The sequence below is a fragment of the Drosophila subobscura genome, chromosome J, assembly GCF_008121235.1.
Source record: "Drosophila subobscura isolate 14011-0131.10 chromosome J, UCBerk_Dsub_1.0, whole genome shotgun sequence".
In the NCBI taxonomy this organism is placed as follows: Eukaryota; Metazoa; Arthropoda; class Insecta; order Diptera; family Drosophilidae; genus Drosophila; species Drosophila subobscura.
In genome coordinates, this window is record NC_048532.1 from 3269853 (window position 1) to 3296307 (window position 26455).

At 42.0% G+C, this 26455-nt stretch overlaps 3 protein-coding genes across 6 annotated transcripts in view; 1 reads left to right on the plus strand and 2 right to left on the minus strand.

Annotated features, from left to right (window-relative positions):
- LOC117895635 (palmitoyltransferase app) overlaps positions 1–19008 on the minus strand; it is a 61656-nt gene extending 42648 nt beyond the window's left edge. The window contains exons 1-2 of one of the 4 annotated variants that reach the window (XM_034803394.1): positions 18868–18970; positions 17377–17687 (exon numbers count right to left, since the gene is read on the minus strand). The gene's annotated coding sequence lies outside the window, so the exon portion shown is untranslated. Of the gene's footprint in view, positions 1–17376; positions 17688–18867 lie in introns of all 4 variants that reach the window. The other 3 variants (XM_034803393.1, XM_034803392.1, XM_034803390.1) reach the window with 3 other exon arrangements.
- Positions 19009–22609: 3601 nt separating this feature from the next.
- Positions 22610–25128, plus strand: LOC117893102. The gene is made up of 2 exons (XM_034799533.1): positions 22610–22760; positions 22832–25128. The coding sequence occupies exons 1-2, from the start codon at positions 22740–22742 to the stop codon at positions 24374–24376; spliced, it is 1566 nt and encodes a 521-aa protein (XP_034655424.1). The 5' UTR covers positions 22610–22739; the 3' UTR covers positions 24377–25128.
- LOC117893104 (delta-aminolevulinic acid dehydratase) lies at positions 24967–26373 on the minus strand. Its single transcript, XM_034799537.1, has one exon. It carries the CDS (start codon positions 26152–26154, stop codon positions 25171–25173), a length of 984 nt encoding a protein of 327 aa, XP_034655428.1. The 5' UTR covers positions 26155–26373; the 3' UTR covers positions 24967–25170.
- Between the last annotated feature and the right edge of the window lie 82 nt (positions 26374–26455).

Consider the following 26455-nt stretch of genomic DNA (forward strand, 5'->3'; position numbering starts at 1 on the left):
TTCCCCGCGACCCAGGCAGGATGCAAGGCCAGCAAGGAAATATGCTAAATAAACGCGAGTGCAGCACAAAATTACAAGCAAGTATACGAAAGCATACGAACGGAATCCCATAACCATGTCCGGACTACGGTCTGCGAATACGTGGAAGGCCCATAAGAGTAGTCGGTCTCGTATAAGCAGGGAGCAAACGATAGATATAAAAGAAGAACTTGGAATACGAAGCAGTTTGAGGTATTTCTCAGAAATAACTTTAATGTGTGATCCCTGGTATAACGAGGTGGTACGTGTGAGACGCTTACGCTTCACAAGTTTTATACCTTTTATACTTATTGTTGGAGCTCTAAAATATATTCTTGTTGTATTCTTGTATGTATTCGCGTTTTTGTTTTCGGCTCCCCTTATATGGTATTCTTTAGTTCCATCCATATGCCTTGCCCTTCCATCTTTAAAATCTCTTGTGCATATATCTGAGATTTCTGCAATCAAGACGTCTGCTTTCTTCTACCGTGAAAAATCCTCTTATAGATTTTTAAATCGGTCGCATGGGCGACTCCTGCAAGGAACTACGGCTGTGGATTGCAACCCCATTAATGTGGAACCAAGTTGTGCATTTTTATGCCCCGTGCGTCCGCCCGTTCGCCCGTCCGCCTGTCTGTCTGAAGGGAACGTTTAACAGGCAACAGCACGTGAAGTGAAATGAAACGAAACGAAACAAGTGCATTATTTGCATTAAATTATGCATGCAGCGAAGGTGATGCAGCGAATGGGTAAGAGAGACGGCCAGAGGGAGTGAAAAGTGTCAGCAGCCGCGCGCGTTCACACGCAAATGGAGGTGGCGCCCCACCGGGTGGGGCAACCACAAACAAAGCGAAAATAAAAAGCGGATCGCGCGAACAAGTGCGGGCCCTCCAGACCGCGGAGAGGCCTCAAAGGGGCCCTCGACTTGTGGGCCGCACAGAGTTCTGTGCAACTTAAATTGAAGCTGCGGCAGTGGCAACGCCGACGGATGGCGGTCGCTCGGAAAGGTGCGAGAAGGCCAGCAAAAGGCGCAGTCCCGATAGCGGAAATTAAATATAAATATCTTGGAATAAGCGGAATTTAAATAGCAAATGAGACGAAAGTTAGCCAAAAAGTTACGCAATACATGATAGAAATTTATTTCCCGGATAGCGAAGGTAACAGAGTGAACCACGTTGACTATCTCAGCTTGTAATTGTTTAACCGTCAGTTAAATGAATTTGTGTATACATTGCCTGTCAAGCACTATGTAGCAGCAGCCAATGAAACTCTGGCAAAATGTTGGCGTACTTTTTTCTTATTTTTTATACGGCGTAACTTTTTGTAGGAATTTTTATTTCGGGAACTATTTAGAAAAACAATTCCAATGCAAAATTGGTGATATTTTTCCAATTTTTGTCTCTAAATTGTGATGTTTTAAACTCATAAAAGTTACAACTTTTACTTCCTCTAAATAATCAAGTTCGGTCAACTTTTGCGAAACAACCGTAACACGCAAGGCGTCACAGTGATCACGTCCGGAGACCTCACTAAATAATTCAATCGGTAGTAGCGACGGGCGGTGTGTACAAAGGGCAGGGACGTTTTAGTTTTAGTATAATATTTTATTTGATACTTTTTCCGTTTCCGTTTAATAAAGTTAAAGACATTCTTATTAGTCAGCTGTATTTGATGGTAAGGTTTTTAATCTATTTGGTTGCTAACTTTTTGACCGGCAACTAAACAAAATGTTCCTTTTAAAGCCCCATCCTAAGGACATTTCAGAACCAATAACAATTAAACAACGAACAGAAATGTCAAAACGTATAACACTGCATTTGAATAGTTTTTTGGATGCATGCACCAACTGTCTGACCTTTTTCCAGCTCCATCTATCGTTACATCTGCTCAATTTTCATGACTATTAAATTAGTGTTGCTTCCACCATTTAATTCTGGTTGGTTCCTCCCCCTTGCATATGTTTACACAGGAAACTTTTAGCATATTGCTGCTGCTGCTTCTGTTACTTCTGGTCTCTAAGCTGTTGCTTCTGCTGACCACTGGCCCACTTTTTGGGCAGTACTCTTCTTTATGGGAGGTTAAGTTTAGTCGCAGAATCAGAAAATACCCCCAAGAATAGGGGCTGACACATACACTAGCGATAAAATGCAATATCCGGAGAACAGCAACAAATGACCCTTTCCTTGCCATAACAACATCCCACCATCCTAAACCATTTTGTTCCATTTTATCCTATCGCCATCCCATTCTTGGGTTGGACTTGAGCATCCCTGCCCCGCATTTAACTACGTCCATCCATTGATCCCTTTCTGCTTTCTGTTTTGCATAGTCAACTGAATTTGATGGCATTTTCGCACAGCTTAAAACAATTTGCCATAACGCTTTTACTGCGTAACCATCCCTGCGATGTCCTGATATCATCCGCCACTGGCACTGCCACTGACAGTGCAAGAGGCAAAATCCACTAAAGATACGATGGCGAGTGCTAAAGACATGCCTTATACGATAGGTACTCAGTTTCAATAAAATGGTATTCTTGCATACCATTTGTTGCAAGATGTGATTGGTTATACAAACCTAATCTGCTTAATAAACATTTATAGTGTGGTAGAGATCTCTTTCATTCTGCAAACGTGTTTCTACAATCTATTTGCCATCTTATTATTTATTAGTTACTCTCTATGATTTCAAGTTTTATTAATATTATTAAATTAAAACAATATTAAAACAAATTGGACATCGCAGAATTACCTACCACTTCACAAGGTAATACAGTCTACTTAAGCTAAACTTTTGAAATTACTTTGAAATTTAGTAATATATGATACAATATTTTGCGATAGTCGTTTTGGACATCTCTATAGTTTATTAAGCTAACGAGAAGGGACGTGTGAGACTCTTCTTACGCGTCACAACTTTTATACCCGGCACTCAGTACTACATCTGCACCTTAGCGGCTATTTGTCAAATTTTAAATTTTTTCTTCATCTGTCATCTACATCAACAACACCACTCACGCCAACACGCCTCTTTCGCTCGCCACCCTCCCCTACAGCAACACACTGCAGAGTCAGGGCAGAGGCAGAGGCAGAGACGTGTCAGAGGCAGAGGCCACAAACTGCGCGAAGCAGACTGTGAATGAGAGAATGTGTAAAAAGCAAATATAAGCTGCGGGACGGGGTGGGTTTTGCCACTGCAAATTAATTAGCCATAATAATGATCCAATCGGATCCCAATTTGGTGATCTGATAGATATGGTCATTCCCTACGGAATGATGTTTTTTTCTTTTATCTTCTCCATTGTAGGTTTGTGAGGTTTTCGCCCTTTTGCGGGGACGGGGCTAATTTTTGAAATACACTGGTTTCAGTGTGAGCATACAGCAGTCTGGAGCCAAAATTTGGTGGCTCTAGCTCTTATAGTCTCTGAGAACTAGCCGACAAACAAGACGGACAGACGGACAGTCGACAGACAGACATGGCTCTATCGACTCGGCTTTTGGTGCTGATCAAGAATATATATACTTTATGGGGTCGGAAACGTTTCCTTCTGAGCGTTACATACAACCGTTATTCCCCACAAATACAATATACCCTATTTACTCTTCGAGTACCGGGTATAAAAAATGTGAAAGGCATAGTTATCGAATACAATGTGGATCGTAAATCGTATAAATATCGTGTATCGTGTATATCAGTTCAAAAGGTTTTTCTCTCACTTCCCCAACGTCTGGACTGATATCAGGACCTACTGCAAATTGAAAACGGGGAAAACGAGAAAAAGGCAAAACGGCCAACGAATCGTGGAGCGGTGGAGTAAATGCTCGTAAAATAAAGCGAAATGGCTTTCTCTTGCTTTCTTGACGACCACTGAAAATGCATTTTCGATACCCATGTGTGGGTGCATTAGGTAATGTGTGGGTCTGTGTGGGGGCGTGACTGCTGCAACATGCAACGCTAAAAGCCATGACCGTGCAGCACGCAATCATCGCGCAGGGCTTACGCCAAATCTGGTGCTGCCTTTAGCTTAAGAGTTGAGAGGTTCTGCCCCTCGGATCTGACTTCCCATTCCTTTACTGTGCCGACGAGGCACGCATCTGGGGACATCCCCTCAGCCAACCAGCCAGAAATAATAATAATAATAGCGAGTCCTGTGCCCCGTTTGTTAGTTTGGCTGTTTGCCCACGACTTTCGCAACTTTTGCCAGGAACTAACTTTGCCGTGTGGCAGCATAGTCCATTGGGGAGATGGGGCACGGCCGCACGCTGCCACGTTGCAAACTTTTAAAGCTGTAAGCGGGTCAGAGGCAGCGTCCAAATCATTGGCATTAGGAGAGAGTTTCGACGATTTCGATAGTTTTGTGTTATGTGAAAACTACGCGAGTATTTAAGTGCAGAGCTTAAAGACGGAATGCTTCGCAGAGAGAAGGGAAGGCTGGTAGCGGGGCATTAACCAGGAGTGCAGAGGGTATCGAGGATGGAGCATTTGGAGGACAGGCGAGACGGCCTGATAACCTTGTTTCACTCTGGCACGTTCTTCAAATGATGCGAATGAAATTAATTCACTGTAAAAATTCCTCATAAGCGAACCTAACTTTTGGCTTATGCATCCGATGGCGATTGTTGAATAATAAATATCAGACCACAAATCTTTTGGATACCTGAAAGACCTAATAAAACACACATTGGGAGACTCACGAGACATTCAATACTCTGAAATAACTTCGAAAATGTGTATAGTGTTTAATGACCTAATCCATTTTGATCACGGCGTCAATGCGGCAACTAAATATAAAAGCAAGACTTAACGATCGTTTAAACTGCAAAGAGAAAGAAGAACGTTTGCAATAAAAGCACGGCAGAGCACATCACAGAACGCCAATGCCAGAAGCCAGGAAAATGTCTGCGTCTTTGCGAATCACTAAAAATTTTAACAAAAGTTAAACTTCCGCTTCCGCTGGCAACGCAACCAAACGGCAGCAACGGCAGCGGAAGCGGGTAAAGCTTTTCAACATTAAAAAGATGTAAAGGACCCGCGACAGCGCCAAAAAGCCAAGAAGGAAGAAGGAAAGTGGCGGTGGCGCAACGGAAAATTGTGCAAAATACTTATAGCCTTGATGGTAGGACATCAGAGGTCGGTCGGGAGAGGAGAATATGAAAAGATAAGCTTCGTAGAAGAGAGGATACTCTCTCTGTGTCTCTCTGGCTAAGAGAACCCCCTAGCATCGTGGCATCCTAGCTTCCAACCACACACCTCCGTCGAAATATGCCGCGAATATTCAAAACATGCTCTCGAAAAGTATTTTTCAGCTCTTGGTGAGCCATGACGATGGCATCAGCCGGAAAACAGACCCGGGAAAGGCCTCCTCCATGATGAACAGGCCTCCGGCTGAGAAGTATGCAGTCAGGGCAGGCAAGTCACGCAAACTTTTCGTGTGCCACCAGGCCTGCCTCGGTTGCCAGGTGGCAGCATGTGGCACACAGTTAAATGCGAGTCAGCGGCATGTTTGCATTTAATTTGTGGTCACTCCTGATTCCCGATTCTGGGGCATTGGCACGAAGTTAAAGACCAAGTCCAGGGCAAACAATAGGCTAAGGGAAAAAGGGGCGAGACAAGTGCAGCGCAAAAGGCAAATCGTCGAGAAAGATTTAATCAAAAAACAAGGAAAAAAAAAGCAGTCCGACGGGGGGCAGGGAACGGTCACCGAAGGAAGGTCAACTATGATGCTCCTTCGTAAAGCCAATGGCAGACGACAGAGACATATAGATGATACATATAGAAAAGAACAGAAGAAAAGAATATAATAGAAAAGAAAAGTAAGTGAAAGATAGAAAGGCAGTGTACGGCAGAGGAAGAGGCAGAGGGATGCCAACAAAAGCTGCAGACGTGACAAAATTAGTGAACAATGGCCACAAAACTACTACGGATACGATGAGAGGATGGTGATGGGGAGATTGGCAGGGGAATGGAATGGTGGCACGGGCATTATGAACTCTCGCCAGCAGCAGCAGGATGTGATCCTCAAGTCCTGGGCCACACAACGACTGCTACTACACTACGACTAAATGTGGTCAACGTTGACGAAAGGCGAACAAAAGAATACTATGAGCCGTCACACAGCGCGAGAGTGAAGCCACCACCTTCAGGTTGCCGTTCATCGACTATTAAATACCCCGTGTCGTAGGAGAATATTTTAAATTGATTCTAGGTAAGTTGTAAATAAAAAACAGAATGGATTGTACTCGGTACATAATGCAGATAGAATAAAAAAATAAATGTCAATATGTATTCATATATTATGTATTAATAAAAATTCCTATATGCTCATTCATGTGTACATTGATTCATTTTGCTTATCATCGTTCTCGAATATTTTCCCTATTACACACACACATACAAAATCTTGCTCTCTTATCGAACTCTTCTTTGAGTTCTGCGAATTTTGCCTCGCGCCGAAAAAAAACAGCTGATCGCACGAAGATTATTTGTTTCGTCATTTACTGTGGGGCGGTTGAGCTTCGTCATTCGCCATCCACAAAAAACACATATGTATGTATGTCTGTACGTAAGTACATATGTACAAGAAACACTAAGTTATGTATTACATTTACATATGTACATCCTATAAGAACTCCAATCTTCGAGTTTTGAAGAAAATTCATAAAAATTTTTGCTTTTGCGCCCACTTAAAAAGTATTTTGTTTGGAAGACTTTCAAGTACAACCTCACATTGCAAAATATTTTATGGAATCCATGAAAAGCACAGACTATGGTTTGTGATATTGCTTTCTATTTTTATAACATCATTCCCATTAAGAATTAGACACTGCAAATTATAAATATTATTATTATTAATTATTATGGCTATAATAATGATCCAATCTAATCCCAATTCGGTCGATAGATATAGGCTTTTCCTACGGAATTGCGTTTTTAGTTTTCTCTTATGTTCACAAATTGTAGATACAGCAGATGCGGATACAGCCCTTTGTGGTGGCGGAAGGGGGAGGGGCTATATTTTTAATCTGTGTGATATCACAGCAGTCTGGAGACAAAATTCAGTGGCTCTAGTTCTTATAGTCGCTTATAAGTAGCCGACAAACAAGTTGGACAACCGGACGGAAGAACAGACAGACATGGCTCTATCGACTCGACTATTGATGCTGATCAAGAATATGCATATATACTTTATGAAGTCGGAAACGTTTCCTTCTGTGCGTTACATACAGCACAAATACAATATACCATATACCATATTTACTCTTCTAGTACCGGATATAAAAATCTACAATAACTTTAAATAATTTTAAATTATATATGTTATAAATAATATCTATTTTTTAAATTCATGGATTCATGTTCACATTATATTAATAATACATTTGTATTTTTATATGTATGTATTTACCTAAAATATCCAACGCGACTTCTAATTATACCCGGTACTCGAAGAGTAAACAGGGTATATTGTATTTGTGCGAATAACGGTTGTATGTAACGCACAGAAGGAAATGTTTCCGACCCCATAAAGTATATATATTCTTGATCAGCATCAATAGCCGAGTCGATAGAGCAATATCTGTCTGTCCGTCTGTCCGTCCGTCCGTCCGTCTTGTTTGTCGGCTAGTTCTCAGAGACTATAAGAGCTAGAGCCACCAAATTTTGGCTCCAGACTGATGTATGCTCACACTGAAACCAGTGTATTTCAAAAATTAGCAACGCCCCCTTCCGCCCCCGCGGCAAATAACCGCTATGGTGCAAATGTACTTAGTACTGAGTGCCGGGTATAACGGTTGTGACGCGTAAAAAGCGTCTCACACGTCCTTTCTCGTTGATAATGAAAATTTTTAGTGGCAAAAATAAACTATCTTTATTCCTATCTAATGGTATTATCGCTAATAGGTCATGGCTCTTGTGAACAATATGCCTAATATGCTCCTAATATGACTAAAATATAGAGGCTAGACATGGCATAAAGACGCATTAGGAAAACAATGGCTGACTAACGGGAAAACACACATAATGGACACAGAGAAAGGGAAAGGAGAGAGAAATGTGCGTGTGTGACCAGGATACTCCGAGAGGCCAGGACCATCAACTGTCAACGGGCCACGGACAATTTGCGGCGTGGCAAATTGAAATCGAAGCAAGCCAAATCGAATCCGAGTCAGAGCTAAATGTTTGACTTGATGACTCAATCGAAGGGCGCAAATATTTGTGGAGCCTTCAAGGCATCTGTCTGTATAAAACTGTCTGTCTTAAAGGTGCTGCTTCTGGCAGTACGGGCGGAATGCCAGAGAAGGCTCACACGAGGATGCAGGCCAAGTGCATTCCAGTCCAAGTGCAAAAGCAGTAGCAAGAGCAGCAGCAGCTCGAAAAAGCGACAGGAACAAAAATGTTTGTCAGGCAGCAAGTTGGCTGGCAAAAAAAAACAGCAGCAAATGGTTGGCATAGCGCAAAAGTTCCTGGCTTCCTGATGCTTGCCACATGCCTCCTCTTGCTGCTACCTGCTGGGGAAACAACAAAAAATCACAATTCTCAAAGAATAGTGTGGACAACTTTTAAGTAACATCCAGCGGTGTTCAGGTGATGCTTCCTCTACCTCATCCTCCTCTTGCTCTTCTTCTGTGGCACGGAAGTGTGTCACGACATTAAAGGAGGCCATGGCATCGGACTGCCGCTCGATACCGGGTAACTGAAAATATTTCAGGCACGCACACAGCGCCTTCAAAATATGCATCGGAAAAAGTTCTAACATAAATTTCATAAACCAAAGCAACCAGCACCCAGACAGTCCCGGGCTCCAGCTTTGGCTCCATCGCTGCGGCATGCTGCATGCGGCGTTGGGTTCAGCCTGCAAAATATTGCGTATACGCAGCGGTGTCAGACTGTGTGCTGACGGGGCAGCAATTTCCCCTATATCCACAGCACCGAACGTATGGTTTATGATGTTACCCAAAGCTTCGGGGGCCTTATAGATTTTCGTACAGCACATTTGTCTTGCTTATCGGCGACTCACTCCACACCGTGTCCATGTGCTGACGTAATCGCTCATGTCGTTTTGGCCAAGAGTGATTAGATACCACCCACGGAGGAAGAGAAGCATTAGGAGCATGCAGTGGTTGGCTCCTAGTCTGCATAATTTGTGCTAGACTACGACCCGTTTATGGCAGCTAATAGACATTTAATGTTATGCCCTCTTCAGAGTCCCAAAGGGTGGGTCATGCGGATCAAGTGCTCGAGAGTTTAGATTGGATTTATCGCATGTCCCAGCAGCAACGTGAGTTTAAACTTTAAAGTATGAGCTGTCCTGTCCAGCAGGATGTCACAGATAACCTAATTAGTCTCAAGCTTAAATATTCCTCTTTTGGTGTCGGCAAAGTGCTTTTGATGTCTCCATTTATTCTCCACCTGATAATATATACTCAAATTATTTATTCAAAATTCCTTTTAGCTTTCTGTAATTGGCATAACTTGGTGGAAATGAACGGTTTTTTGCTATGGAGCTATATGGAACATTTGTTTTTCAAATGAAAGAAAAAACTAAAAAATGTATTTTTCGGACGCATTGTGATTCTGATAAGACAATCATAGTACTCACAAACTATATTATTTAGGTATATTATTGGGTTGCATGCTATCTTTATTGGACATATCGGAAATATGCGATATTGAATATGCGGAGCGTATACAACGGTACTCTTTTTTTATATTTCGTTTTTATTCTAGATTTATTATGCGCTGAATCCGTACTTGTACCTTAACAACACATTTAAGACACTTAAAAAATGGAACAAATCCCATGCTACGCAGCAGGGACTATCAACGGTACTCTGTAGCAGTATTCGGTTTTAAAACAGAAGCATCTCAAAAAACAGAAGCATTTCATATAAATATAATATATTAAATGTATACATATTTACGTTCTATATGATTTTCAGATTAATGTGACAATGTAAGTGAAAATAACTTTATTTTAACACTTGTCACTCTAATTGACGAGTAAAGTAAATTAAGTAAGTGCAATTTATCTACCTTTGAGCACATTCAAAGATATACAACTTGATGTAATAAAAGTTTAATTTAATCCAAAATTAATATTGATTACTATATCCTGACTGCAGAGAAGTGCTTCAAGCTTCCAAAAATTGTATGTATGTACATACATACATACATATGTATTATTCAGTCTGTGATAAATTTAACCCTTAGAACACCGACTAATCGTTGGGTAATGGTTGGAAAAGAACGTTCATCCCTCGACCGGTGCCCATGCGTTTTGCCGCGTAATGGCATTTTGTCAGATTAATTCTGAGGCCCTCCGATTAGCCACCGAAGACTCTTCTTCCGGCAGTTTTCCTGTCCTTGAAAACATCTTTAGAGTGCAACAGGAAAATGTTTCATCCTATGGGTATTTTGTGGGTGCCTTGCGGTTAGGGGAAACGTAAACAAGCAAAGAAAATAGCTGAGGAAAAGCAGAGCAAAAACTCCAGCAAAAGGGAAACAATATCTGAGGATTTCACTAAAAAGAGTGTACGAAGAATTATTCCAATTAAGAATAGATAACTTTCTCCCTATCCAGCAAGCAGTGGAGAAAGAAAGACGGCGAAAAAAGGTTCAAGTAATAAAAATCTAATCAGCAAATTGTTCAAATAACAGCGAAAAACACAGACCCCGATTAACGAGCGTGGGCGATTGGAGGGCCGTAAGTGGAAGGGGGTCGGTCGACATTTCGGGGAATGTTTGATACGGCCCCCCGTTTGCATGTGGAGGTGGGTGTGATTATGAGCAATACTGATAGGCAGTGCGGTGTACCCGCCAGAGTCTGATGATGTTCCTCCGCCCGAATCAAGCACTCTTGGAGGAGGGGAACGGCGTACGGGGGAGTAGGAAGCGAGTTAATCAATTGCCATTTGTCGAGGACTTGAAATAAATGCGCATCTCATTGTGACGGGGAGACAGCTGGCTGTCACAGGAACACTTCCATTCATCCATCCGTTTGCATCTAAAGATCCAATGCAAACAGTATAGAGAGTCGATGTATGCAGAAATATGCAGGAGGAACGTTGCATGCCGTACACATTGCGTATACGCGGCGTGCTCCCATGCAAAACAGACAGACATCCCGGATTGCTAAAAATCAATCTGAAATAGATAGACGGATGGATTGATGAAGCCAGCAATCGACATGTGAATTATTGTGCAAATTGAAACTCGCTAGTGACACGTGCCCTCTCTTGAAGCCTTCTGGATTGAGGAGGCAAACAAACAAAAGGAATGCAAACAAAATCTGTTATGGCAAAACACGAAATAAAGTATGCATCGGCCAGATATAAGGGACATCTGGTCAAGAGACAGAGGCACCCACTACACCACAGCCATTATTGGAATCAAAAGAGTGGTGATCGCAGATTTAGACGAAAACCAGTAGGAACGTTTGTGAAACACTCCGAACGCGTCACAACTTTTTTACCCGGTATTCAGTCAGTAAATCAGTACCTATTTGTTTTTTTGTTTTAATTTTACATTTGACATTATACAGATTTTACATCTGTTTACATCTCGCGCGTGTCTTCTCGTTTATACATCTGTTATCTACATCTCTTCTCACACCAACACTCCCTTTTAGCTTGCCACAATCCCATAGAGTCCACAGAATGTGCAAAAAATAAGCAAAGCTGATGGAAGGGGTAGGGGGAAGCCACTGCAAATTAATTGCTTCATTCTGGCTATCATTATGATCTGATTTTCTACGGACTGGCGTTTTTACCTTTCTCTTATCTTTAAAATTGTGGATATGGAAGATTTCACAACATCCTCGATGCAAAATTTGGTTGCTGTAGCTCTTATAGACTCTGATATTCAGGCGCTCATCAAGACGGACAGACGAACGAATATCGACTCGACTATTGATGCTGATTAAGTATATATATTCACTTTATGGGGTTGGAAATGTTTCCTTCTGTGCGTTACGAACATTGCTCCGACCACAAATATAATATACCCTATTTACTCTTAGAATACCGGCTATAAATAGTATAATTTAGAAGTGAATTATATGGATAAGTGTTCTTCTTTTAGTACTTTAAATTTCATTGTTGAAAAAACTTACAATATACATTTTTCTATAAAAGAAGTTATTATGAAACATCCACTTCATTTGGAAGGAAAGTTACATTGAAATTTGGCCTCAGATTTCGCCGAAATGCGTATATTTTAAGTTTAATTCAAAGAAAAAGTACAACAACTTTGCGTGCATATTGCACAGATGTAGCACCCACATTATAGACAAAAATCCCTTAAATAGGCTGCTTCGGACAATAGCCTATATCAGGACAATCACAAACGTAAGTATAGGAATGCAGCACCACTGTCACAATGACCTTGCAATCCAGGGATATCCTTTGAGAGGGCTCTTGTGTGTGCGCTGTAAGCCCAGGAGGCGTTCCACTCCTGCTGAAGCCCTCTCCCCATTTTGTGATTCATTCATTCTAGTGGTAAGTCGGTCAGTCCGCCAATCCATCTCATCCGTTCGTCAGCCTCTAGTTTGGGGCTGTCGCAGCGAACGCTCAAACCGCATTGCCACGGCCATGCATCAGAGGGTCAACCAGGCAGCCAGGCAAACAGTTTGAGCCAAGTGGTGGCAGTGGTGTGGTTGTGCACGTAAAAAAAACCAGAAGCATCCTACAAATTTTGTTTTCATCTCCATCATTTTTTAGAGGCAGAGGTCTGGAGGGCCGCCATGCCTGTGGCATCATATACGAGAGGGTACGTATGTTTGTAGTATGTGGAAGGTAAGGTAGAACGACGACTGGGAGTAGGGGCAGAATAACAACCAATTTATTTGGCCACGCTGCAAATTGTTACCCAACTCGCATTCGATCATCATCATCATCATCGTAGTCATCGCATCCTTTGCAGGACTCTCCTGACGAAGGGGCTCCTGGTGGCCAGTCGTAGTCATCATCAAAAATCGTTGATTGCAACAAAACAAATTGCATTTTAAGGAGATTACTTGTCCGGACCGCCTGCTCTCTAGATGAATAGTTCATCGAGTGGGTAGAGTGGGTTCTGTGGGTGCCCTCTCCAATCAGTTCCATTGGTTCTGGGGCATGAGTACGTGTGTGTGAGTGCATCTCTATGTCCTGGGAAAGGCATGGAGCACCGGGTACGAGAGTGCGAGTGGCCGATTTGATAATAAATCATGGCCTATTAGTTTTGGATTGCACAAAAAATGCACTGCATTCACGTACTTTGCGTATTTTTTTGTTGGTGTGAATTGGTAGACATCAATCGAGTCTCGGAATGATGGTATTCCCGAAGGTGAAACAAGTAAAATACAAACAAGTTTTAAAATGTAGCCACACCCATGAGGGCGGGTGGAGTCGACAAACAAGCGGGCAGACGGGCATTGATGCTGATCAGAATATATACATACATATGTATGTATACTTTATGGGGTCGGAAACGTTTCCTTCTGTGCGTTAAATATATACATATGTATGTACATCCACTTTCAAGCAGAAATACAATTTTAAACATTTACTCTTCGAGTACCTGGTATAAAAAAAAAAAATTACAAAAATACATTTATTTAGTTGTACTATTCAATTGGGAACTCTACGTTTATGTACATAGTACATATAACTAATAAACCTTTTATTTTATCATTCTCATAATTATTCAATATTCATATTTCTAAAAGTTTAAATGTAAATACAGGTGTAAAATTACAAAGAATACAAATTTAAGTTTATTACTTGTTCAAATCAAGCGGAGTACAAGTCGGGTAAATCCTTAAAATTTGTTGGCCAATAATTTATATATGCAGATTCAAATTCGCGTATATTTCGTAGAGACAACATGTCCCTTTAGTGCTGTAAAAACATCCGAATATATGTATATTATGATCTGTGCTAAAGCTGTTTGCAAACGCCCACCCGAGACCCGCTAATAAAAACAAATCTACGCCACAACAAAAAGCTCACTCTGCCTTGGGGTGAAAGGGAAGGACCTAACCTCACCCAGCAAAAAGGCGACCAATAAAAAGTCAAGAATGGTAAAAAATGCATGATTCAGGCAGTAAAAGATCCAAAACGACCCGGACAGCCGTCGTCGTCGGAAGGGGACTTTAGCATGAGTCACCAACCAGCCTGCTCCAACGCATAACAAAAGCGCATGAAGGTAACAAACAAACAAACAAGCAGGGACTTGAATGTAGGTCCAGGTCCGAGCCCGAGGCGGAGTTCTACCCAGAATAAATTTTCAGAATAAATGCAAATGTTTCCGTGTGCGGGAATTTTTTTTTTCTTGTTGGCCTAGTGGCTAACCACACGGCGTATTAGTAATGTAATTTGATTTGATTTTTATGTTTCGGCGACAGGGATGAAAATGGGATTCGTGGATGTGAATGGGGAAAGGGGATGAGTACGCTACAGGGGCAAATAGAGGACTTTTATGTCCAACTAATGGCTATAAACGCGCGACACGAACTTATCGCAGCTGCCATGCTAATTGCAAGTGACAAGTGATTAACTTTAATTGCAGCAGATTAAAGCCTCGAATCGAGGCTATCTGAACATATACATAATATGTGTGTGTGTGTGCAACTCTCATGAATGAATGCTGCCACAATATCATAGGGCCACAAGTCAAAAGCCCTGCAATTGGCCAAAATTCCGTACAGACAAACAAACAGACACTTTTCACTGCGGATTACAGAGACCAGAACCAGAGAATACCAAAAGTTTTCTCCATGCATGTACCCTGTATCAGTAGGGAAAAAGGATATCTTTTATTTGTAGCAGGCAAAATTCAGAAACTACGAAAAAAGGTTTCCATTGGGTATCTCGTTGTCGAGACATTCATATTTCCAGAATGCTTTGTTTGTTTAGATTTGGAATCAAAATGTGTGTGAGAATCAACGTTTGGTTTTTGCTTTGTACAAGTCCAGAGTTTTCCAAAACTGGGCCATGAATATTTGTAATTTATTTTGCAGACATTCGGGCAAATTTCTATTTATTTGAAACAAAATACTGCACAATGTGCATTCAGTCCCAGGTTTGATTGCCAAACTGAAAATAAATTGGGTAAAAACAGAGCATCAGAGATGAAAAAGGCAATAGTCAGTCGATATTGTGTGCAAATTGAAACTAATTAAAGCGGAGTAATCAATTTATATCTATTCAATCGGTCCCGGTTTTCGGTTGGATGCTCCACCTCCGAAATTCAATATTCGACATCCGACTCTCGTCCGACTGCAACTGCTGCCGACGGCACAGATCCAGCTGAGAGACAATCCAATCAAATCTGCTGTTGTTAAAGCGTTTTGATTTCAGTTTCAGTCGATTCGGTTTCTGATTAATTGCATTGAAATTATTTCAATTTGCAATTTCAGTAAATTTAATTGCCACTCAATTCATTGTGGCGACTGCACCATAAGGCCTTGCACGATGATAGCTTTTTAATCGCAAGGCGACAAAATTATGAATAAAAATAGGGGGAAGGAACAAAAGGAAAAGTACTCCCAAGCACTTTTTCATTGTAGTGATGAGAAAAATGCGTTTAACGACGACGGAAAATGTACAACAATTCATATTTTTGTAACACAAACACTGTATTGATACATATAACTTAATTGAACAATGACGAGAGCAAGCAATCAAAGGTCATTCGAAAGGACTACACCAGAAATGGACAGTTCTCTTGTTCGAACACTTTTCGTTTAAATTGGAAGCTCAGCTGATAACATTGGGGAACTATAAAGTGCGTTTATTTCGCAATTAAAGAATATGCAAAAAAAAATGTGTATTAATTGAAAATCCAAAGTAGCCCACTTTCGATTTCTCAGTGGAATACTAAGAGGTACAACTTATATCATAACATCAAAGTGACAGAAGAAAAAATATATTTTTTAAATGTTTGTTTATACATAAGTATATTTTTTGTGTGTTTTAATATTTTTGCTTTAAAAAAAAATCAAAAAAGTTCACCCATTCATATTGTATTCATTTTATTGTGTGCATCTTTTTGCCCATTTCCATGTAAAAGATATGTAATAAAATATTTTTCGAAAGAGGATAAAATAAAACGAGAAGGGACGTGTGAGACGCTTCTTACGCGTCACAACTTTTATACCCGGCACTCAGTACTACATCTGCAACTTAGCGGTTATTTGTCAAATTTTACATTTTTTCTTCATCTGTCATCTACATCAACAACACTACTCACGCCAACACGCTCCTTTAGCTCGCCACCCTCCCCTATAGACACACACTGCAGAGTCGCGGCAGAGTCAGCGGCAGAGGAAGCGGCAGAGGCAGCGGCAGAGGCAGAGGCAGTGACGTGTCAGGGGCCAGGCCATAAACAGCGCGAAGCAGAGTGTGAATGCTGCGGGACGGGGTGGGTTTGGCTACTGCAAATTAATTTCTTCATTGTGGCTATAATAATGATCCAATCGTATCCCAATTTGGTGATCTGATAGATATGGTCATTCCCTACGGAATGGCTTTTTTAGTTTTCTGCTATCTTCAAAATTGTAGATTTGGGAGGTTTTCCCCCTTTTGCGGAGGCGGAAGGGGGCGTGGCTCATTTTTGAAATACACTTGTAACAGTGTGAGCATACAGAAGTCTGGATGCAAAATTTGGTGGCTCTAGCTCTTATAGTCTCTGAGTACTAGGCGCTCATCAGGACGGACAGACGGACAGACGGACAGACAGACAGACAGACAGAGACTCGGCTATTGATGCTGATCAAGAATATATATACTTTATGGGGTCGGAAACGTTTCCTTCTGTGCGTTACATACAACCGTTATGTGCACAAATACAATATACCCTATTTACTCTTCGAGTACCGGGTATAAATACTGTTTGTTTACATGATAGATGTGTGCATACATATGTATGTATGTAAGTACATATGTATGTACATATACTGGCTATAGTCAACAATGGCAGAACAACAATGCAACAGTTTATTTGTACGATAAATATTATTGAAGATGAACAACATTGTACGGAGTCTATTCATTGAATTTTTTTTTAAGAATACCATATGTATATTCCATATTTCAATATATTCTAGGAGCCAGAAACTTCGAAAGCTAATAGTATGTACATATGTACATACATACATATGTACATGCATATGTACCATCGGCTATATGTACGTAAATATATAGATTAATTTGTTTTTAATTTAAAATTGTTTCAACAACTGTAGACAGTTTTAAAATAGCTTTTGCATAACTCTCAATAGACACACAGGTGTAGGGCGTTGCGCAAAGAGATCGAGGGCAGGCCAGGGTCATGGGAAGGCTATTACGATCGACAAAAGCGACATGTTCGGATGCTACTTACCGTTGATTGTTGATCGTTACAAGACAGTTATTGGATGAGGGTGTTGTTGTTCGGCAGCAGAGATGACATTCGAAACGTATTTTAAATTATTTGTCGATGATTTAAAATTCAACGGTACACACTTTTAGTTTTATGGGTTTTGTTCTATTTATTTTCTATTTATTTTTTAAAACTGAAGGAAGAACCGAACCGAAACTGTAGAGTTGGGTTTTATAGAGCGGGTTCACGAGCACTTAGCAGTCATTTCTTGGAAGATCCCTGAGCCACAGACGTAATAGTTGGTTTTTAATTAGCATGCTTTAGTCGGAGCACTTAAACGGATAAATGGGGAGTTTCAGGTGTAAAATGAGGTAATTTGTTATATTTAAAGCCGAGACTACTGGCAAATCTTAGGCCAACAAACAGGTTTCGCGGCGATAAAACCGGAAAACGAAAAAAGACAAAACAAAACAAACGCAATCCAGAAAGCGAAAAGCATCGTCTAACTGTAAGTTTTATAAGCAAATCAGTCTCTACGTTTCAGAGTGTGTGTGTGTGCAAGCACATGTACATTCAATGGAATCCAGTCACGACTCGCCGCCGCAAAGTCACAGGGGGCAGAGGCAAATACACAGTCTGCACCACTCGCACACTCATTCAAAGACAAAAAGCAAAGTCAGACAGACAGGCAGGCAGCGGCGCTACCATGTAAGACCGTGACGGGGGGACAAGGTACAGTTGAAATCCAATTACAAATAGTTAAATATATTAATTTTAGAAAACCACAGAGACATTGCATTATTGACGGCGGTCTTTGGTATATTTTTAAGTTTTTTTGGCGTCATTGTCGCTGCCGCATTGACACAGTTCGCACTCTCTCGCTCTGGCTCTCTTATGTGTGTTAGTGCCTCTGCTTTGTTGTTCTCTGTTAATGTTTGTTGCTTTGCTTAGATTATTCTCTCTCCGAGTCTCGGACGATACCTTTTGTTTGTCTTTTTGAACAAAAGAAAAATCCGAGAGTCTGGCATGTTGTGTTTAAACAATTCTTCTAGCAGCAAGCAGCAAAGCAAAAACACGCTGGCAAAGTCAGTCGCACAAACACACACATAAAAGCAGAAGTCACAACACTCTCACACCAACATCACTCTCGCACACACACACGTAGGCAGTTCAAATTAGTTGGCCAGAGTGAGAAAGCAAGAACAAACTGCTGCTGAGGCGGCGACGACGACGCCGACTGCGATTGTTATTTAAACATTTTTCTCTCATTCTGACACGCGACATTTCTTTCCCATTTCCAACAAACACAAAACACAAAGCATTGAAACACATGCAAATGCAAGAGCCGCGTTCAAAAACAATTACAAAATCATGAGAATCATGCACTTGACGCGCCGCCCGTGGCAAAAGCGGCAACGCGGCGAGACGATAACTTCAGCTGAGTATGTGGAAATTCTTATTTTTTGTTCGACTTAATTTTGACCACCATCGTATGTCACTATGTTTCACTACCTTTTTCCTAAATGTTCAATATTCCGTCTGTACGAACGAAAACAAAATCACATAAAAATCCGTCCGCAACCCCCACGGCACACGTTTAAATTTTTGTTTTGATTTGAATTTCAATTCAAGCAAGGGAGCTTTCTCGCTGCGATATTTGTGGGAAAAATTAAGGTGTCGACAACAGGAAAAACGTCACTAGATATTCCAAGTGTGCAAGGTAAATTCCACCCCTGGTTTTCATGAAGTAACTATATAAGGAGGTCCAGTCGGGTGGCGTTCGGGTGTGTTCGGTCACTAACTTTTCAGGGCGTCTCGATTTTTGCCGCAATAAAATATGATTTTTTTGAGAATTAAGAGAATACACAAAAAAAAATGGAATAAAACACCAAAATAACGACTACTTTCAAATGGTAACTTATTGAAAAATCAAATGGAAAAAAAGTACTTAAACTCTTTTTCTTGTAATTGGGAACTTTAAACCCCATGCCATGATAGGGTTAATCATCACACGATAGTTTCGTTTCACTTACACTCGCAAGCAGAACGCTTTCACTCGCACTCACAAGCAGCATAAATAAGTGACAAACTGGCCCGACGAGACCTCCTTATATCATTCTTCATGCACTGCGTACGAGCTTTACAAGGTGCGAGAAAGGTGGGAGACTTAAAAAAAGCTCATCCTTTTTACCTGGTATCCTTACCTTGCTAAGGAGCCTATTTTACGCTCTCTCCGACTCATTTTTGCGCTCAGTGAGGAGAGCCGCTCTACCCTCTCTGCTCGAATGTAGGACGCAATTATGAAATGTTCGGAAATTTCCACACTTTTGATATTCTTTTTCATATTGCTAGCTATTTAGGACTCTCAGACCTAAATTATAATTTTACCCCATTAATGCATGCATTTTTCACAAGATTGGCTAGCTTTCAGAAGTAACTTTATTGTATTGATTACAAAATACAAAAAAAAACTAATAGGGCTATACAAAATAAGCATAGAACGTAAGAAAGAATGGACCACTTGTTGCTCGACAGGGCATTTGTATGCCCTATTTCCATTCAAGAATTTTAAACTTCAGTTTACCAAGCTGACTTTAAGCATTAACAGTAACTTAATCTAAGAATGACATGAATGAACGTATTATTTTCTTTTTCGTATTCATTTACGGAATCTATAAAACTACTCGAAAAAATATATCTCAAGGATCCAATCCAATTTTTTCAATCTGATATTGTATGTATGTACATAAGTATTCCAGCTCGGCGGAACATCCTCTCAGACTCCGCAAAAATGTTGTAAGACACAGTCTTTTAAATTTGTATTTTCAGTTGTGTGGGTTTAAAATTAATATAAAATATAAATTATTTTATTTTATTACGTATACAGCCGATCCCTGATCGACGTGTGAGCTCGTGATCACATAAAATTGGAACATTTCTGCCATAAAAACGAAGTATTAAGCAGAATTCCTGATTTTTAAAATAGTTTGTCTTTGTTTACGTTCTTCTTCTTCCGCATGCTCTTGTCGATATTTCAGCTATCGATATGAGATACAACAAATAAATCGATTAAACTTTGGTTCAAATAGCTGGAATTTATCTAAAATGAACTGAACTGAAATAGTCTTGTTTATATTGGGTGACCATTTAAGGTATATTATATACCTTTCAGGATATCCATTTTTAAGGTTTATTCAATACCATACGCATGTTTTTCAAATGTCCCTCGAGGATTTTCTCTCGTTTCCGTAGGGAACTTCTGTCTTGCAGCATGGGAATTTTCATCGCAACAATGAGTCTTTATTCCATCCCCACTTACGTATTTTACCGTTGCCAACATAATTTGTATGGACCAGCAACCAGCAATGCTGCGAATACTAAGCAGCACTGTTCCCCAACATTTTTCATGGAATAAGCAACATTTAGTACCCTTAGAGGGAAAGATGTCCTCGAATTTGAGAAAACTATGGAAATCTTTGGCTCTAACCAATGATAAAACAGGTAAATCTGCGTTTTAGAGATATTTTTTTTCTTTTATTCAATCGCTACAGCGAAATTTGTTGGTCGCAGACGTTGAGTCCGCATTGACCAGGTACTTTATGTTGAATAATAGAAAAAAAAGTACCTAAAATTTTGAACTCAAAAAAGAGCTTTTTTTCGAACGAACACCAGAAGTAGAATTTTTAAATGGATTTATAATATTAAAGGCTGGTTTCCAGCACCACAAAAAATGCTAGCCAAAAACTTGCCATATATTTCTTTTGTGCGTGCAACGTAACTAACACAGGCATACGAATCAGCTGTGTTTTGTAAACATGTGCACTGCAGTGGAAGTTTGAAATTCAAACTGAAATTACAAAAGTAACAAAAAGAGCTGGTAGTTGAATTGAATTTGGAATTTGGCATTTGCCAATAATGCAAATGGTTTGTCAAACGTCTATTATTGCCAAAAGAGCACAAATAATAAATAATTAATAAATTAATTTCAGTAACTCCGACGATCTATTTCGACTCTCTAGTTTCCTCCACCTCCACCTCCTACACACCAGAAATAATTGTCAGCTTATGTAAGGATGTGTACATATTTCTTGCCTGTCTACAAGATGTTATCTCAGTCCACACACGCACTTCGTATCGATATATCGATAAGAATCCGTGGATTTTGTTAACGTTGGTGGATTCTCAAGAAACAAAAAGTCGAGCCAAACATTTTTGGCTCAGGTTTTTATACCCGGTACTCGAAGAGCAAATAGGGTATATTGTATTTGTGCACAAAGTGAATGTATGTAACGCACAGAAGTAAACGTCTCCGACCCCATAAAGTATATATATTCTTGATCAGCATCAATAGCCGAGTCGATTGAGCCATGTCTGTCTGTCCGTCCGTCCGTCCGTCTTGATGAGCGCCTGGATCTCAGAGACCTTAAAAGCTAGAGCCACCAAATTGTGCATTCAGACTTCTGTATGCTCACACTGCTACAAGTGTATTTAAAAAATGAGCCCTCCCCCGAAAACCTACCAAACTTACAATTTTGAAGATAAAAGAAAACTAAGATTGGGATCTGATTGGATAACTATTATAGCCACAAAGAAGAAATTTATTTGCAGTGGCCAAACCCACTTTGTCCAGCAGCTTTTATTGCTTTTTTCACATTCTCTCATTCACACTCTGCTTCGCGCGGGCCCTGCCTCTGCCTTTGCCCCGAGTCTGCAGTGTGTGGGTCTAGGGAAGGGGGGCGAGCTAAAGAAGCGTGTTGGTGTGAGAAGTGTTGTAGATGTAGATGACAGATGAAGAAAAAATGTAAATTTGACAAAAAACCGCTAAGGTGCAGATGTACATAGTACTGAGTGACGGGTATAAAAGTTGTGACGCGTAAGAAGCGTCTCACACGCCCCTTCTCGTTTTATATCAATTTTTGCAGAAGATGTTTGTTTTTGTGGTGCTGGATACCAGCCTTAAGTATAGCAAACATTTTTTTTGGTTGACCTTTTTAGTTTTAACCTTATTATGCAATTAATTGAAGAGAGATGTATCATAAAATCAGCAAATCCTGCGGAGAATTGAATGATGATTTGAATAAATTTACATTTTTAAAGCTGAGATTCCTAACCAGCTAGTAATATTAAATTGAACATCACAATCGAGGAAAATGATTTTAGATTCACGGTGTATTTTACGGTATATTTTAAAAATGAAAAAGTATACTTCGGTATATTTTCGAGGCCCTCATTGTATATTTTATCGATAATTCCGCTGTCACACTGTTTATATTTCTTCGATCAAACATTGCAAAAAAAAAAAAAAAAAAAAGTGGGGAAAAAGGGAAAATGATCTGTGAGTGAGAAATCCGGGACGTGAAACAGTGGTCAGGTCAGTGGTCGCCATGGACAAGATTCTGGAAGAGGTGAGTGGAGTTGATTGCTTGCGGAGAACCAAAAACAGTTGTTTCCACCCTTTTTCTGTTCGTGTTTTCAGGTCAAAGGCAATGTGCAAAAGAAGTTTAACGAGGTTCGCGCGGCGCTGCATATGCGCGAGAAACTGCTGCTGCGACAGCTGGAGGTCATCGCCAACACCCAGCAACAGCAGCAGCAGCTGAAGTCGTCGCCTGTGGACAGCGTGACAGACAAGGAGCAGGGCGGGGTCCGCTTCATCACTGGCGATGGCGAGGAGGAGGAGAAGCTGCTGGCAGCCATACGAAGCTTTGGCCACTTCCTGCTGGACAATAGCAACATGCAGCTGGCGCTGCAAGACTATCGGAACACTGGACTGCGCAGCGAAGACTATATCGAGCCGCTGGACGACCACGAGACGATGTACAAGTGCCTGCAAGACCGCAAAATTTCCTACTATGAGCTGGAGGACGAGGTGCAGCCCGAGGCTATAGTGGTGGACTTTTCGGGTAGCAAGGCCATCGTCGAAGACAACGCCAAGCGTTCCATTATTAACATAACGCTGCAGGAGGCCAAGGAGCTGATATGCAAGACAAAGATAAAGCGCGACCACCACGCGCCTGTGCCAGTGCCGCTGCTCAATCTGGAGGAGCTGGATGATGAGCTGGAGTCGTCGATAGCCGATGCCGTCTCCAGTCTGGGCCGAGAGACGGCCAAGTCGAAGAGCAGCTGCCTCGAGCTGCCACCGACTGATCCTCCCACCAAGCCCAAGGGCCGCAAGCAACGCTTCAAACCAAAAATCACAATCAACAACTGTAACGGCACTATCAACCTGCGCAACATTGCCAGTCTGACCATCAACTGCGCCACCGAGGAGGCCGTCAGTGCGGAGATCCCGGTCGTCAAATCTGCCGACTCCAGCAGCACCAACGAGCAGTCTCAGAGTCAGTCGCAGTCCACTCCATCAACCACCGCCTCCAGCTCGAACTATTCGAGCAACGCGAGCTCCCGTACGCAGTCCAAGAAGCAGTCTAAGAAGCATGCCAGTCAGGCGGCGACGGTGGAGCCGTCGGTGCAGCTGGCAGCTTCCGGCTCTGGGCAGTCCACACCCACACCCCGGAACGGGTATCGCTTCCAGGAGGTAGACACCCACGATGTCACCTGCGACTTCTACAATCGCCTGCTCAACGAGATCAAGAGGAGCATGAAGGAGAAGCCACGTCGGCCATATCACAATGTACCAGAGCCAGAGGTGGAGGCACCCACAACGACCTCGTCGGTGCAGACAGCTGCTGCCGATTCCAGCTGCGACGCCAATTCCAAGACAGTGCAGCCGCCAAAGCAAGAGGATGTCTCCATGTCCACCACCATCAACACACAGAGCCAAAGCAGGGCCACAGAGTCGATATCGGTGTCGGGGTCACAGGTAGCGCCGGGTAGGCGGCTGGTTCTAAAGAACTTTGAGAATTTGAAGATCATCCTTGAGGCAAACAGTGGGGACGAGGACTCCTTCCATCCGGTGCAAATCGAACAGTGGCTGGCCGAGATCATCTCCGAAACGGACCTGGAGCCAATGCAGAACACCGACATCCTCGAGCACAGCCACATCAACAATACAGTGAGCCCATAAGCAGGCTGTCAGTCGGTCAGGCAGGCAAGGCAGCGTCCCAGCGATAGCCATAATTTCACATAAATCGCAATCAAAGCAATCCTTAAAACGCACACAGTATTCTCCCATACACACACATACATACACACATATATACGAATATTCGTACGTAGATATAGTTTTCCCTTGAATTAATTGTTTTATGTCGATCCAATGATCCCCATGTACTTACTGCATTTGATTTTGTGATTTTATCGTTTTGTAAGACTTGAAAGTACCAATTTTATGAGCCACTAGGCCTAGGCTAGCATATAAGTGTTCAGTGTTCGCCACATCAAACAAACATAAATACTTACATACATATACATACATATATCTCTACTCGAAATCGAAATTGGCCTACATTAAAGTGTTAAATGGCATAATCTGGACCTGGACCAGAAATGCTCGCCGACCCACTGGTTCCACCGGTTCGCCCGCTGAAACATTGCGAAATTTCAACACAAATCAATGAAATTCCATATGCGTCGCCCCACAAGTACATCCGCACATGGCACTCAGCACATTAGACTTCCAAATCGGATCTGTTGATAAGCACGCAGATACGCATATACATTTGTATATACGTATACGAAATTGTATTCTGACGACAGAAGCACCAGTAATGGTGATTACACATTAATTACACAGTGAAAGTTCCATAAAGCTAAAGACGATACGATACCAGGAGAAAACTATTTGAAATATGTATAAGTGCTGTGTAGTATGGATTGCACGCTTTTTGAGACTTTCGATGTATAGAGTTTTGCACATCTTTAGGCTGTTCTGCCAATGATGTCCAGCAGGTACGGGGTGTAGTAGGTAATGATGCAATCGGCACCCGCGCGACGGAAGCTTCGCATGGACTCGAGGACGGCATCTCGCAGCTCGAAGGCTCCTGCCTTGGCGGCGTAATAGAGCATGGCGTACTCGCCGGACACCTGGTACACGTACAGTGTGTGGTAGGGACAGGAGTCCTTGGTCTGTCGCAGAATGTCCAGATATGGCATGCCGGGCTTCACCATCAGCATGTCCGCTCCCTCGCTGACATCGCGCTGAATTGCGCGCATGGCTAGGCTGCGGGATCCGCTGGGCAGCTGGTAGCACCGACGGTCGCCAAACTTGGGGGCCGACTGAGCCGCCTCCCGGAACGGACCGTAGAAGTTGGAAGAAAACTTGGCTGAATATGCCAGTAGCGAGACACTGTTGAGGCTAGCGTCGATAAGGGCCTGCTTAATAGCCCGCACGCGATTGTCCATCATGTCAGAGGGAGCCACTATGTGGGCACCAGCTTGTCCATAAGCTACGGCGATCTCGGCAATCCGCTTTATGCTCGGTCCGTTCTCCAGGCCGTTCTTGCCCAAGAGACCACAGTGGCCGTGCGACGAATACGGACAGATGCACACGTCGCAAGCAATTAGTAGGTCTGGAAACCACTCCCGCAGCTTGGGCAGTGCTCGCACCACTGGGTTTATCGCCGAGTCCGCATTCGAGGCCTCCTCATCCTTCAGTTCGGACTCTACCACGCCGAAGATCAGCACGGAGGTCAGCCCCTTCTCGACCAGCGGCTCCAGGTGCTCCCGCAGACGGTTAACTCCGAACCTAGAGATCCCCGGCATGCTTGCAATCGGCTGCACGTCGTCGTCGTTGCTCACAATGAAGACGGGGTACATCAGGTTGTGCGCCGAGATCTCACAGCCCGACTCCTGCAGCAGTCGCAGGGTGGGATGGTGCATGCCACTGTGCAGTTTCCTGTCCATATTTATTTTATTTCACACAACTCTCTTGTAAATATCGACGATATGGTATGTACTTTATTGTCAACACTATCAGCTGATGTAGGCCACTTCTGTTGAATGTTAATGGCAATGTCGCTTAAAAACCACACTGTGAGTACGGACGCTTCAATACCCTTTTTGGGAGTTCGTTTCCCAACTGCTTCTAAAGCACACCACCGCGATCTCATAAAAACAGTACAATACAGTTTTGATGGACTTTCCCTTGAGTATGACCAAAAAATAGCGCAGAGTTGAAACCCGATGACACTGTGTGATCGGAAAA